The 15,730-nt window shown below is 55.1% G+C and overlaps 1 protein-coding gene across 1 annotated transcript in view; it reads left to right on the plus strand.

Annotated features, from left to right (window-relative positions):
* The window catches only part of LOC139415747 (kinesin-like protein KIF1C), an 85,294-nt gene that overhangs the window by 23,792 nt on the left and 45,772 nt on the right, over positions 1-15,730 (plus strand). Inside the window, exons 2-7 of the mRNA XM_071163822.1 lie at positions 249-376; positions 7,132-7,208; positions 7,309-7,423; positions 7,595-7,659; positions 10,292-10,357; positions 10,533-10,711. Of these exons, the coding sequence (XP_071019923.1) occupies positions 271-376; positions 7,132-7,208; positions 7,309-7,423; positions 7,595-7,659; positions 10,292-10,357; positions 10,533-10,711 (608 nt within the window). The 5' untranslated portion in view covers positions 249-270. The remainder of the gene's footprint in view (positions 1-248; positions 377-7,131; positions 7,209-7,308; positions 7,424-7,594; positions 7,660-10,291; positions 10,358-10,532; positions 10,712-15,730) is intronic.

Raw genomic sequence — 15,730 nt, forward strand, 5'->3', positions numbered from 1 at the left:
CAAGAGGCTCTGGTCTAATGTAGGACACAGCTTTAGTCAAGAGGCTCTGGTCTAATGTAGGACACAGCTTTAGTCAAGAGGCTCTGGTCTAATGTAGGACACAGCTTTAGTCAAGAGGCTCTGGTCTAATGTAGGACACAGCTTTAGTCAAGAGGCTCTGGTCTAATGTAGGACACAGGGAATAGGAAGGCAAAGTTCCCTGTTTTAAAGATGTGTTCTGTGTTCTAAAGATCTGTTCTGTGTTCTAGGGGTAAGGGGTCAGAGGTGAGGATGGCAGGAGCCTCAGTGAAGGTGGCAGTACGCGTGCGACCTTTCAACTCCCGGGAGACCAGCCGAGATGCCAAGTGTGTTATACAGATGCAGGGCAACTCCACCTGTAAGTAACACACACACACACACCACAGACACACCACACACACACACACACACACAGTCACGATTCCCCCAAGGTGTGCATATGGATTTAAAAGCATATGATTGGTGAAGACTTTGGCTGGAGGGAGTTTTCAACATTGGTAAACCAATGTGAGAAAGTGTGCAAGTGTGCACTCCAGGAGAAGTGTGTGACCCTGGGTTCAGCAGCACTGAACAACAGTCTGTCTGCTCAACCTTGCTCTGTTTGGCTACTGTCTGCAATTGACTGTGTACAACACACACACTGAGCATTTGCCTAAATCCCACAGTTGAGGTCTGGTTGTTCTCCGAGTGATTTGCATGACCATCTAGAGAGAGGGATGGTCAAGTCCAGAATACCCCCCTCTAGAGAGAGATGGTCTAGTCCAGAATACCCCCATCTAGAGAGAGATGGTCAAGTCCAGAATACCCCCCTCTAGAGAGAGATGGTCTAGTCCAGAATACCCCCATGTAGAGAGAGATGGTCTAGTCCAGAATATCCCCCTCTAGAGAGAGATGGTCTAGTCCAGAATACCCCCATCTAGAGAGAGATGGTCTAGTCCAGAATACCCCCCTCTAGAGAGAGATGGTCTAGTCCAGAATACCCCCATGTAGAGAGAGATGGTCTAGTCCCGAATACCCCCCTCTAGAGAGAGATGGTGAAGTCCAGATCAAATGAAATCAAGTGTTATTTATTCAGAACATTTCAGACATGGAATGCAACACAATGTGCTTCACAGGAAAAAAACATCAAACAGGCAAAGCCTCAATACAGGATTAAGATTGAATCCTACTACACCGGCTCCGACGCTCGTCTTATGTGGCAGGGCTTGCAAACTATCACAGACTACAAAGGGAAGCACAGCCGAGAGCTGCCCAGTGACACGAACCTACCAGACAAGCTAAATTACTAATCTGCTGGCTTTGAGGCAAGCAACACTGAGACATACATGAGAGCATCAGCTGTTCCGGACGATGGTGTGATCACACTCTCCGTAGCCGATGTGAGTAAGTCCTTTAAACAGGTCAACATACACAAGGCTGTGGGGCCAGACGGATTACCAGGACGTGTGCTCTGTGCATGTGCTGACTAACTGGCAGGTGTCTTCACTGACATTTTCAACATATCCCTGAACCGAGTCTGTAATACCAAAATGTTTCAAGCAGACCACCATAGTCCCTGTGCCCAAGAACACAAAGGCAACCTGCCTAAATGACTACAGACCCGTAGCACTCACGTTGGTAGCCATGAAGTGCTTTGAAAGGCTGGTAATGGCTCACATCAACACCATTATCCCAGAAACCCTAGACCCACTCGAATTTGCATACCACTCAAACAGATCCACAGATGATGCAATCTCTATTCCACTCCACACTGCCCTTTCCCACCTGGACAAAAGGAACACCTACATGAGAATACTATTCATTGACTACAGCTCAGCGTTCAACACCATAGTTCCCACAAAGCTCATCACTAAGCTAAGGACCCTGGGACTAAACGCCTCCCTCTGTATACTACTCCCTTCACAGAACAGCGCAAACTGGCTCTAACCAGAATAGAAAGAGGAGTGGGAGGCCCCTGTTGCACAACTGAGCAAGAGGGACAAGTACATTAGTGTCTAGTTTGAGAAACAGACGCCTCACAAGTCTTCAACTGGCAGCTTGATTAAATAGTACCTGCAACGTCAACAGTGAAGAGGTGACTCCAGGATGCTGCCCTTCTAGGCAGAGTTCCTCTGTCCAGTCTCAACGTCAACAGTGAAGAGGTGACTCCAGGATGCTGCCCTTCTAGGCAGAGTTCCTCTGTCCAGTCTCAACGTCAACAGTGAAGAGGTGACTCCAGGATGCTGCCCTTCTAGGCAGAGTTCCTCTGTTCAGTCTCAACGTCAACAGTGAAGAGGCGACTCCGGGATGCTGCCCTTCTAGGCAGAGTTCCTCTGTCCAGTCGCAACGTCAACAGTAAAGAGGTGACTCCAGGATGCTGCCCTTCTAGGCAGAGTTCCTCTGTCCAGTCTCAACGTCAACAGTGAAGAGGTGACTCCAGGATGCTGCCCTTCTAGGCAGAGTTCCTCTGTCCAGTCTCAACGTCAACAGTGAAGAGGCGACTCCAGGATGCCGCCCTTCTAGGCAGAGTTCCTCTGTCCACTGTGTTCTTTTGCTCATCTTAATCTTTTATTTTTCTTGGCCAGTCTGAGATATGGCGTTTTCTTGGCAACTCTGCCTAGAAGGACAGCATCCCCAATTTCCATATGAACCCTGAAGATAAAACAGGTCACTGGCTGAAGTTCTGATTTTCTCTATTTTTGCATGTTTTTGATTGTCAATGTTATCAGATCCAACCAAAACACCAAATAAAATATTAGATAGAGGGAACAAAAAAATAAATAAATGTGTACTTATTTATTTAACAAAGTTATGCAACACTTCCCCTGTGTTAAAAAGCCCCCTTACACTCAATAACTGGGGGTGCCACTTCCCCCTTACTCTCAATAACTGGGGGTGCCACTTTCCCCTTACTCTCAATAACTGGGGGTGCCACTTTCCCCTTACTCTCAATAACTGGGGGTGCCACTTTCCCCTTACTCTCAATAACTGGGGGTGCCACTTTCCCCTTACTCTCAATAACTGGGGGTGCCACTTTCCCCTTACACTCAATAACTGGGGGTGCCACTTTCCCCTTACTCTCAATAACTGGTGGTGCCACTTTCCCCTTACACTCAATAACTGGGGGTGCCATCTTTAGATGCAATGACTCCAACCAAACACTTCCTGTAGTTGTTGATCAGTCTCTCACATCACGGTGGAGGAATTTCACTCCCCTTCTCTCTGTAGGGTACACTCCTCCACTCCCCTTCTCTCTGTAGGGTACACTCCTCCACTCCCCTTCTCTCTGTAGGGTACACTCCTCCACTCCTCTTCTCTCTGTAGGGTACACTCCTCCACTCCTCTTCTCTCTGTAGGGTACACTCCTCCACTCCTCTTCTCTCTGTAGGGTACACTCCTCCACTCCTCTTCTCTCTGTAGGGTACACTCCTCCACTCTTCTCTCTGTAGGGTACACTCCTCCACTCCTCTTCTCTCTGTAGGGTACACTCCTCCACTCCTCTTCTCTCTGTAGGGTACACTCCTCCACTCCTCTTCTCTCTGTAGGGTACACTCCTCCACTCCTCTTCTCTCTGTAGGGTACACTCCTCCACTCTTCTCTCTGTAGGGTACACTCCTCCACTCTTCTCTCTGTAGGGTACACTCCTCCACTCCTCTTCTCTCTCTAGGGTACACTCCTCCACTCCTCTTCTCTCTGTAGGGTACACTCCTCCACTCCCCTTCTCTCTGTAGGGTACACTCCTCCACTCCCCTTCTCTCTGTAGGGTACACTCCACCACTCCCCTTCTCTCTGTAGGGTACACTCCTCTTCTCTCTGTAGGGTACACTCCTCCACTCTTCTCTCTGTAGGGTACACTCCTCCACTCTTCTCTCTGCAGGGTACACTCCTCCACTCCTCTTCTCTCTGTAGGGTACACTCCTCCACTCCCCTTCTCTCTGTAGGGTACACTCCTCCACTCCTCTTCTCTCTGTAGGGTACACTCCTCCACTCCTCTTCTCTCTGTAGGGTACACTCCTCCACTCCTCTTCTCTCTGTAGGGTACACTCCTCCACTCCTCTTCTCTCTGTAGGGTACACTCCTCCACTCCTCTTCTCTCTGTAGGGTACACTCCTCCACTCTTCTCTCTGTAGGGTACACTCCTCCACTCTTCTCTCTGTAGGGTACACTCCTCCACTCCCCTTCTCTCTGTAGGGTACACTCCTCCACTCCTCTTCTCTCTGTAGGGTGCTCTCTCCCCGTCATGGTGATTGTATAAAATCTCCAACAGGTTACATAACGCGTGTGTGTGTTCAGGGTGAGGCTGAGTGTGTGTGTCTGAGTGTGTGTGTGTGTCTGAGTGTGTGTGTTCAGGGTGGGGCTGAGTGAGTCAGGCTCTCTGTGTTGCATCAGACTGCCAGAGATCAAAGCAAAACACCCCTCTCTGAGCCTATAAATAAACCCTGGCTGTGTGTGTGTGTCTGAGTGTGTGTGTGTGTGTGTCTGAGTGTGTGTTTGTGTGTGACTGAGTGTGTGTTTGTGTGTGTCTGAGTGTGTGTTTGTGTGTGTGTCTGAGTGTGTATCTGAGTGTGTATCTGAGTGTGTGTCTGAGTGTGTGTCTGAGTGTGTGTCTGAGTGTGTGTCTGAGTGTGTGTCTGAGTGTGTGTCTGAGTGTGTGTCTGAGTGTGTGTATGTCTTGAGTGTGTGTGTGTGTCTTGAGTGTCTGAGTGTGTGTCTGAGTGTGTCTTGAGTGTGTGCGTGTGTGTCTGAGTGTGTGTCTGAGTGTGTGTGTGTGTGTCTGAGTGTGTGTGAGTGTGTCTGGGTGAGTGTGTCTGGGTGTGTGTGTCTGAGTGTGTGTGTCTGAGTGTGTGTGTGTGTCTGAGTGAGTGTGTGTGTGTGTGTGTGTGTGTTTGTGTCTGAGTGTGTGTGTCTGCGTGTGTGTGTGTGTGTGTGTGTCTGCGTGTGTGTGTGTGTGTGTGTCTGAGTGAGTGTGTGTGTGTGTGTGTCTGAGTGTGTGTGTGTGTCTGCGTGTGTCTGTGAGTGTGTCTGAGTGTGTGTGTGTGTGTCTGAGAGTGTGTGTGTGTGTCTGAGAGTGTGTGTGTGTCTGAGTGTGTGTGTGTCTGAGTGTGTGTGTGTGTGTGTCTGAGTGTGTGTCTGCGTGTGTGTGTGTGTGTGTGTGTCTGAGTGTGTGTGTGTGTGTGTGTGTGTGTGTGTGTGTGTGTGTGTGTGTGTGTGTGTCTGTGTGTGTGTGTGTGTCTGAGTGTGTGTGTGTGTATGTGTGTCTGAGAGTGTGTGTGTCTGAGAGTGTGTGTGTCTGCGTGTGTGTGTGTGTGTGTGTGTCTGCATGTGTGTGTGTGTGTGTCTGCATGTGTGTGTGTCTGAGTTTGTGTGTGTGTGTGTCTGAGTTTGTGTGTGTGTGTGTGTGTGTCTGAGTGTGTGTGTGTGTGTGTATGTGTGTGTCTGAGTGTGTGTGTCTGAGTGTCATATGCATCCCATGGAACAGGCCTCAGCAGCAATCCCAGAATTCCTGTGCCAGTCATGTGACCCTAGAGTCTGTTATTTTTGCACATTCAGTTCGAAGGGGGTTATGGTTTATGTTGAGGTTAGGGTCTGAGCTAGGGGATTAGAGGGTGTGTGTTGAGGTTAGGGTCTGAGCTAGGGGGTTAGAGGGTGTGTGTTGAGGTTAGGGTCTGAGCTAGGGGGTTAGAGGGTGTGTGTTGAGGTTAGGGTCTGAGCTAGGGGGTTAGAGAGTGTGTGTTGAGGTTAGGGTCTGAGCTAGGGGGTTATGGTTTATGTTGAGGTTAGGGTCTGAGCTAGGGGGTTAGAGGGTGTGTGTTGAGGTTAGGGTCTGAGCTAGGGGGTTACAGGGTGTGTGTTGAGGTTAGGGTCTGAGCTAGGGGGTTAGAGGGTGTGTGTTGAGGTTAGGGTCTGAGCTAGGGGGTTAGATGGTGTGTGTTGAGGTTAGGGTCTGAGCTAGGGGGTTAGAGGGTGTGTGTTGAGGTTAGGGTCTGAGCTAGGGGGTTATGGTTTATGTTGAGGTTAGGGTCTGAGCTAGGGGGTTAGAGGGTGTGTGTTGAGGTTAGGGTCTGAGCTAGGGGGTTATGGTTTATGTTGAGGTTAGGGTCTGAGCTAGGGGGTTAGAGGGTGTGTGTTGAGGTTAGGGTCTGAGCTAGGGGGTTAGAGGGTGTGTGTTGAGGTTAGGGTCTGAGCTAGGGGGTTAGAGGGTGTGTGTTGAGGTTAGGGTCTGAGCTAGGGGGTTAGAGGGTGTGTGTTGAGGTTAGGGTCTGAGCTAGGGGGTTAGAGGGTGTGTGTTGAGGTTAGGGTCTGAGCTAGGGGGTTATGGTTTATGTTGAGGTTAGGGTCTGAGCTAGGGGGTTAGAGGGTGTGTGTTGAGGTTAGGGTCTGAGCTAGGGGGTTAGAGGGTGTGTGTTGAGGTTAGGGTCTGAGCTAGGGGGTTAGAGGGTGTGTGTTGAGGTTAGGGTCTGAGCTAGGGGGTTAGAGGGTGTGTGTTGAGGTTAGGGTCTGAGCTAGGGGGTTAGAGGGTGTGTGTTGAGGTTAGGGTCTGAGCTAGGGGGTTAGAGGGTGTGTGTTGAGGTTAGGGTCTGAGCTAGGGGGTTAGAGGGTGTGTGTTGAGGTCAGGGTCTGAGCTAGGGGGTTAGAGGGTGTGTGTTGAGGTTAGGGTCTGAGCTAGGGGGTTAGAGGGTGTGTGTTGAGGTTAGGGTCTGAGCTAGGGGTTTAGAGGGTGTGTGTTGAGTTTAGGGTCTGAGCTAGGGGGTTAGAGGGTGTGTGTTGAGGTTAGGGTCTGAGCTAGGGGGTTAGAGGGTGTGTGTTGAGGTTAGGGTCTGAGCTAGGGGGTTAGAGGGTGTGTGTTGAGGTTAGGGTTTGAGCTAGGGGTTAGAGGGTGTGTGTTGAGGTTAGGGTCTGAGCTAGGGGGTTAGAGGGTGTGTGTTGAGGTTAGGGTCTTAGCTAGGGGGTTAGAGGGTGTGTGTTGAGGTCAGGGTCTGAGCTAGGGGGTTAGAGGGTGTGTGTTGAGGTTAGGGTCTGAGCTAGGTGTTTGTTCAGGAAACACAACCCTAACCCCCAGGCCTTTATCAACACTGTGTGTGTCTCTGTCTGTACTACTGTGTGTGTGTACTAACGCCTGCCTGTCCTCTTCAGGCATCTCCAACCCCAAACAGCCCAAGAATGAAGGCAAGAGTTTCACCTTCGACTACTCTTACTGGTCACACACTACGGTGAGATTCTCTCTCTCGGTGAGCCCAAGGACCCACAGTTTCTCTCTTCTTCATAGTAAATCTGGTAACTGTGTGTCCATGTTGTGTCCTGTCTCCCCAGGCGGAGGATGAGAGATTTGCCTCCCAGAGACAAGTCTATAAGGACATCGGAGAGGAGATGCTGCTTCATGCTTTTGAAGGATACAATGTCTGTATCTTCGCCTACGGACAGACCGGTTGGTTCACCCATCTAGCTATACCGTAGATACTATACCGTAGATACTATACCGTAGATACTATACCGTAGATACTATACCGTAGATACTACTCATGATATATTGACCTGTCTATTGTAGATACTACTCATGATATATTGAATGTTGTTCTGCTGTTTGTTATGTTTCCAGGAGCAGGGAAGAGTTACACCATGATGGGAAGACAGGAAGAGGGACAGGAGGGGATCATTCCCCAGGTAACTGACCCCTGACCTCTGACACAGTCATGTTCATTTAAACAGCTAAACTGAACTGAATTTAACACTTTTATTGTAAATGATTTATATTGTTATATTTGTCTCCCATCCCCCTCTCTCTTTGTCTCTTTCTCCCCATCCCCCTCTCTCTTTGTCTCTCTCTCCCCATCCCCCTCTCTCTTTGTCTCTCTCTCCCCATCCCCCTCTCTCTTTGTCTCTCTCTCCCCATCCCCCTCTCTCTTTGTCTCTCTCTCCCCATCCCCCTCTCTCTTTGTCTCTCTCTCCCCATCCCCCTCTCTCTTTGTCTCTCTCTCCCCATCCCCCTCTCTCTTTGTCTCTCTCTCCCCATCCCCCTCTCTCTTTTTCTCTCTCTCCCCATCCCCCTCTCTCTCTCTCTGTCTCTCTCTCCCCATCCCCCTCTCTCTCTGTCTCTCTCCCATCCTGCTCTCTTCATCTCTCTCCCCATCACCTTCTCTCTCTCTCTCTCCATCTCTCTCCCCATCCCCCCCTCTCTCTCTCTCTCTCTCTCTCTCTCTCTCTCTCTCTCTCTCTCTCTCTCTCTCTCTCCCCCACCCCCCTCTCTCTCTCCATCTCTCTCCCCACCCCGCTCTCTCTCTCCCCACCCCCTCTCTCTCTCCATCTCTCTCCCCATCCCCCTCTCTCTCTCTCTCTCTCTCTCTCTCTCTCTCTCTCTCTCTCTCTCCATCTCTCTCCCCATCCCCCTCTCTCTCTCTCTCCATCTCTCTCCCCATCCCCCTCTCTCTCTCTCTCCATCTCTCTCCCAATCCCACTCTCTCTCCATCTCTCTCCCCACCCCCCTTCTCTCTCTCTCTCTCTCTCTCTCTCTCTCTCTCTCTCTCTCTCCCCATCCCCCTCTCTCTCTCCCCATCCCCCTCTCTCTCTGTCTCTCTCTCTCCATCTCCCTCCCCACCCCCCCCCCTCTCTCTCCATCTCTCTCCCTACCCGCTCTCTCTCTTCATCTCTCTCCCCATCCCCCTCTCTCTCTCGATCTCTCTCCCCATCCCCTCTCTCTCTCCATCTCTCTCCCCATCCCCCTCTCTCTCTCTATCTCTCTCCCCATCCCCCTCTCTCTCTCCATCTCTCTCCCCACCCCCTCTCTCCATCTCCCTCCCCCCTCTCTCTCTCCAACTCTCTCCCCATCCCCCCCTCTCTCTCCATCTCTCTCCCCACCCCCCTCTCTCCATCTCCCTCCCTCCCCCTCTCTCTCTCCATCTCTCTCCCCATCCCCCCCTCTCTCTCCATCTCTCTCCCCACCCCCCTCTCTCTCTCCATCTCTCTCCCCACCCCCCTCTCTTCATCGCCCTCCCCACCCCTCTCTCTCTCTCCATCTCCCTTCCCATCCCGCTCTCTCCATATCCCTCCCTCCCCACCCCTCTCTCTCTCTCCATCTCTCTCCCCACCCCTCTCTCTCTCTCCATCTCCCTCCCCACCCCTCTCTCTCTCTCCATATCCCTCCCTCCCCACCCCTCTCTCTCTCTCCATCTCCCTCCCCACCCCTCTCTCTCTCTCTCTCCATCTCCCTCCCCACCCCCCCTCTCTCTTCATCTCCCTCCCCACCCCCCTCTCTCTCTCCATCTCCCTCCCCACCCCTCTCTCTCTCTCTCCATCTCCCTCCACACCCCTCTCTCTCTCTCTCCATCTCCCTCCCCACCCCCCCTCTCTCTTCATCTCCCTCCCCACCCCCCTCTCTCTCTCCATCTCCCTCCCCATCCCGCTCTCTCTCTCCATATCCCTCCCTCCCCATCCCGCTCTCTCTCTCCATATCCCTCCCTCCCCACCCCTCTCTCTCTCTCCATCTCCCTCCCCACCCCTCTCTCTCTCTCTACATCTCCCTCCCCACCCCCCCTCTCTCTTCATCTCCCTCCCCACCCCTCTCTCTCTCCATCTCCCTCCCCACCCCTCTCTCTTCATCTCCCTCCCCACCCCTCTCTCTCGTCATCTCCCTCCCCACCCCTCTCTCTCTCCATCTCCCTCCCCACCCCTCTCTCTCTCTCTCTCTCTCTCCATCTCCCTCCCCACCCCCCCTCTCTCTCTCTCCATCTCCCTCCCCACCCCTCTCTCTCTCTCTCTCTCTCTCCATCTCCCTCCCCACCCCCCCTCTCTCTTCATCTCCCTCCCCACCCCTCTCTCTCTCTCTACATCTCCCTCCCCACCCCCCCTCTCTCTTCATCTCCCTCCCCACCCCTCTCTCTCTCTCCCTCCCCACCCTCTCTCTCTCCATCTCCCTCCCCACCCCTCTCTCTCTCTCCATCTCCCTCCCCACCCCTCTCTCTCTCTCCATCTCCCTCCCCACCCCTCTCTCTCTCTCTACATCTCCCTCCCCACCCCCCCTCTCTCTTCATCTCCCTCCCCACCCCCTCTCTCCATCTCCCACCCCCCTCTCTCTCTCCATCTCCCTCCCCACCCCTCTCTCTCTCTCTCCATCTCCCTCCCCACCCCCCCTCTCTCTTCATCTCCCTCCCCACCCCTCTCTCTCTCTCCATCTCCCTCCCCATCCCGCTCTCTCTCTCCATATCCCTCCCTCCCCACCCCTCTCTCTCTCTCTCCATCTCCCTCCCCATCCCTCTCTCTCTCTCTCTCCATCTCCCTCCCCATCCCGCTCTCTCTCCAGCTGTGTGAGGATTTGTTTAAGAGGACAGTTGGAAACACAGATCCTGATCTGTCCTTCTCAGTGGAGGTATGTGGAGCCACACACACTTCTAGACTCCCTTCCTTCCTTCCTTTCCTTGACCCTTTAGTGACTTTCACTTCCACACTTCTAGACTCCCTTCTTTCCTTCCTTCCTTTACTTGGCCCTTTAGTGACCTTCACTTCTACCCTTCCACCCTTCATTAGTCTGTTCTCTATTACAGGTGTCCTACATGGAGATCTACTGTGAGAGGGTGCGTGACCTGTTGAACCCTAAGTCGAAGGGTACACTCCGTGTTAGGGAGCACCCTATAATGGGACCGTACGTTGAAGATCTGTCTAAACTGGCTGTGACCGGATACAATGACATTCAGGACCTAATGGACTGTGGAAACAAAGCTAGGTGAGAGAACGTGATGGGGGACAGGACATGGTGTGTAGGGAACGGTGTGGGGGTGGGGGACAGGACATGGTGTGTAGGGAACGGGGTGGGGGACAGGACATGGTGTGTAGGGAACGGGGTGGGGGACAGAATATGGTGTGTAGGGAACGGTGTGGGGGTGGGGGACAGGACATGGTGTGTAGGGAACGGGGTGGGGGACAGGACATGGTGTGTAGGGAACGGTGTGGGGGTGGGGGACAGGACATGGTGTGTAGGGAACGGGCTGTGGGACAGGACATGGTGTGTAGGGAACGGGGTGGGGGACAGGACATGGTGTGTAGGGAACGGGGTGGGGGACAGGACATGGTGTGTAGGGAACGGGCTGTGGGACAGGACATGGTGTGTAGGGAACGGGGTGGGGGACAGGACATGGTGTGTAGGGAACGGGCTGTAGGACAGGACATGGTGTGTAGGGAACGGGGTGGGGGACAGGACATGGTGTGTAGGGAACGGGGTGGGGGACAGGACATGGTGTGTAGGGAACGGTGTGGGGGACATGACATGGTGTGTAGGGAATGGGCTGTAGGACAGGACATGGTGTGTAGGGAACGGGGTGGGGGACAGGACATGGTGTGTAGGGAACGGGGTGGGGGACAGGACATGGTGTGTAGGGAACGGGGTATAGGACAGGACATGGTGTGTAGGGAACGGGGTAGAGGACAGGACATGGTGTGTAGGGAACGGGGTGGGGGACAGGACATGGTGTGTAGGGAACGGGGTGGGGGACAGAACATGGTGTGTAGAGAACGGGGTGGAGGACAGGACATGGTGTGTAGGGAACGGGGTGGGGGACAGGACATGGTGTGTAGGGAACGGGGTGGGGGTGGGGGACAGGACATGGTGTGTAGGGAACGGGCTGTAGGACAGGACATGGTGTGTAGGGAACGGGGTGTGGGACAGGACATGGTGTGTAGGGAACGGTGTGGGGGTGGGGACAGAACATGGTGTGTAGGGAATGGGGTGGGGGACAGGACATGGTGTGTAGGGAACGGGGTGGGGACAGGACATGGTGTGTAGGGAACGGTGTGGGGGTGGGGGACAGGACATGGTGTGTAGGGAACGGGCTGTGGGACAGGACATGGTGTGTAGGGAACGGGGTGGGGGACAGGACATGGTGTGTAGGGAACGGGCTGTGGGACAGGACATGGTGTGTAGGGAACGGGGTGGGGGACAGGACATGGTGTGTAGGGAACGGGCTGTAGGACAGGACATGGTGTGTAGGGAACGGGGTGGGGGACAGGACATGGTGTTTAGGGAACGGGGTGGGGGACAGGACATGGTGTGTAGGGAACGGTGTGGGGGACATGACATGGTGTGTAGGGAACGGGCTGTAGGACAGGACATGGTGTGTAGGGAACGGGGTGGGGGACAGGACATGGTGTGTAGGGAACGGGGTAGAGGACAGGACATGGTGTGTAGGGAACGGTGTGGGGGACAGGACATGGTGTGTAGGGAACGGGGTGGGGGTGGGGGACAGGACATGGTGTGTAGGGAACGGGGTGAGGGTGGGGGACAGGACATGGTGTGTAGGGAACGGGGTGGGGGACAGGACATGGTGTGTAGAGAACGGGGTGGAGGACAGGACATGGTGTGTAGGGAACGGGCTGTAGGACAGGACATGGTGTGTAGGGACCGGGGTGTAGGACAGGACATGGTGTGTAGGGAACGGGGTGGAGGACAGGACATGGTGTGTAGGGAACGGGGTGGGGGACAGGAAAGGTGTGTAGGGAACGGTGTGGGGAACAGGACATGGTGTGTAGGGAACGGGGTGGGGGTGGGGGACAGGACATGGTGTGTAGGGAACGGGGTAGAGGACAGGACATGGTGTGTAGGGAACGGTGTGGGGGACAGGACATGGTGTGTAGGGAACGGGGTGGGGGTGGGGGACAGGACATGGTGTGTAGGGAACGGGGTGAGGGTGGGGGACAGGACATGGTGTGTAGGGAACGGGGTGGGGGACAGGACATGGTGTGTAGAGAACGGGGTGGAGGACAGGACATGGTGTGTAGGGAACGGGCTGTAGGACAGGACATGGTGTGTAGGGAACGGGGTGGGGGACAGGACATGGTGTGTAGGGAATGGGGTGGGGGTGGGGGACAGGACATGGTGTGTAGGGAACGGTGTGGGGGACTGGACATGGTGTGTAGAGAACGGGGTGGGGGTGGGGGACAGGACATGGTGTGTAGGGAACGGTGTGGGGGACAGGACATGGTGTGTAGAGACCGGGGTGGGGGTGGGGGACAGGACATGGTGTGTAGGGAACGGGGTGGGGGACAGGACATGGTGTGTAGGGAACGGGGTGGGGGACAGGACATGGTTTGTAGAGAACGGGGTGGGGGACAGGACATGGTGTGTAGGGAACGGGCTGTAGGACAGGACATTGTGTGTAGGGAACGGGGTGTGGGACAGGACATGGTGTGTAGGGAACGGGGTGGGGGACAGGACATGGTGTGTAGGGAACGGGGTGGGGGTGGGGGACAGGACATGGTGTGTAGGGAACGGGGTGGGGGACAGGACATGGTGTGTAGGGACCGGGGTGTAGGACAGGACATGGTGTGTAGGGAACGGGGTGTAGGACAGGACATGATGAGTAGGGAACGGGCTGTAGGACAGGACATGGTGTGTAGAGAACGGGGTGGAGGACAGGACATGGTGTGTAGGGAACGGGGTGTAGGACAGGACATGGTGTGTAGAGAACGGGGTGGAGGACAGGACATGGTGTGTAGGGAACGGGGTGGAGGACAGGACATGGTGTGTAGGGAACGGGGTGGGGGACAGGACATGGTGTGTAGGGAACGGGGTGGGGGACAGGACATGGTGTGTAGGGAACGGGGTGGGGGTGGGACAGGACATGGTGTGTAGGGACCTGGGTGTAGGACAGGACATGGTGTGTAGGGAACGGGGTGGAGGACAGGACATGGTGAGTAGGGAACGGGCTGTAGGACAGGACATGGTGTGTAGAGAACGGGGTGGAGGACAGGACATGGTGTGTAGGGAACGGGGTGGAGGACAGGACATGGTGTGTAGGGAACGGGGTGGGGGACAGGACATGGTGTGTAGGGAACGGGGTGGGGGACATGGTGTGTAGGGAACGGGGTGGGGTACAGGACATGGTGTGTAGGGAACAGGCTGTAGGACAGGACATGGTGTGTAGGGAACGGGGTGGGGGTCAGGACATGGTGTGTAGGGAACGGGGTGCGGGACAGGACATGGTGTGTAGGGAACGGGGTGGGGGACAGGACATGGTGTGTAGGGAACGGGGTAGAGGACAGGACATGGTGTGTAGGGAAAGGTGTGGGGGACAGGACATGGTGTGTAGGGAACGGGGTGGGGGTGGGGGACAGGACATGGTGTGTAGGGAACGGGGTGAGGGTTGGGGACAGGACATGGTGTGTAGGGAACGGGGTGGGGGACAGGACATGGTGTGTAGAGAACGGGGTGGAGGACAGGACATGGTGTGTAGGGAACGGGCTGTAGGACAGGACATGGTGTGTAGGGACCGGGGTGTAGGACAGGACATGGTGTGTAGGGAACGGGGTGGAGGACAGGACATGGTGTGTAGGGAACGGGGTGGGGGACAGGAAAGGTGTGTAGGGAACGGTGTGGGGGACAGGACATGGTGTGTAGGGAACGGGGTGGGGGTGGGGGACAGGACATGGTGTGTAGGGAACGGGGTAGAGGACAGGACATGGTGTGTAGGGAACGGTGTGGGGGACAGGACATGGTGTGTAGGGAACGGGGTGGGGGTGGGGGACAGGACATGGTGTGTAGGGAACGGGGTGAGGGTGGGGGACAGGACATGGTGTGTAGGGAACGGGGTGGGGGACAGGACATGGTGTGTAGAGAACGGGGTGGAGGACAGGACATGGTGTGTACGGAACGGGCTGTAGGACAGGACATGGTGTGTAGGGAACGGGGTGGGGGACAGGACATGGTGTGTAGGGAATGGGGTGGGGGTGGGGGACAGGACATGGTGTGTAGGGAACGGTGTGGGGGACTGGACATGGTGTGTAGAGAACGGGGTGGGGGTGGGGGACAGGACATGGTGTGTAGGGAACGGTGTGGGGGACAGGACATGGTGTGTAGAGACCGGGGTGGGGGTGGGGGACAGGACATGGTGTGTAGGGAACGGGGTGGGGGACAGGACATGGTGTGTAGGGAACGGGGTGGGGGACAGGACATGGTTTGTAGAGAACGGGGTGGGGGACAGGACATGGTGTGTAGGGAACGGGCTGTAGGACAGGACATTGTGTGTAGGGAACGGGGTGTGGGACAGGACATGGTGTGTAGGGAAAGGGGTGGAGGACAGGACATGGTGTGTAGGGAACGGGGTGGGGGACAGGAAAGGTGTGTAGGGAACGGTGAGGGGAACAGGACATGGTGTGTAGGGAACGGGGTGGGGGTGGGGGACAGGACATGGTGTGTAGGGAACGGGGTAGAGGACAGGACATGGTGTGTAGGGAACGGTGTGGGGGACAGGACATGGTGTGTAGGGAACGGGGTGGGGGTGGGGGACAGGACATGGTGTGTAGGGAACGGGGTGAGGGTGGGGGACAGGACATGGTGTGTAGGGAACGGGGTGGGGGACAGGACATGGTGTGTAGAGAACGGGGTGGAGGACAGGACATGGTGTGTAGGGAACGGGCTGTAGGACAGGACATGGTGTGTAGGGAACGGGGTGGGGGACAGGACATGGTGTGTAGGGAATGGGGTGGGGGTGGGGGACAGGACATGGTGTGTAGGGAACGGTGTGGGGGACTGGACATGGTGTGTAGAGAACGGGGTGGGGGTGGGGGACAGGACATGGTGTGTAGGGAACGGTGTGGGGGACAGGACATGGTGTGTAGAGACCGGGGTGGGGGTGGGGGACAGGACATGGTGTGTAGGGAACGGGGTGGGGGACAGGACATGGTGTGTAGGGAACGGGGTGGGGGACAGGACATGGTTTGTAGAGAACGGGGTGGGGGACAGGACATGGTG

This window comes from Oncorhynchus clarkii, chromosome 9 (genome assembly GCF_045791955.1).
Source record: "Oncorhynchus clarkii lewisi isolate Uvic-CL-2024 chromosome 9, UVic_Ocla_1.0, whole genome shotgun sequence".
Taxonomy (NCBI): domain Eukaryota; kingdom Metazoa; phylum Chordata; class Actinopteri; order Salmoniformes; family Salmonidae; genus Oncorhynchus; species Oncorhynchus clarkii.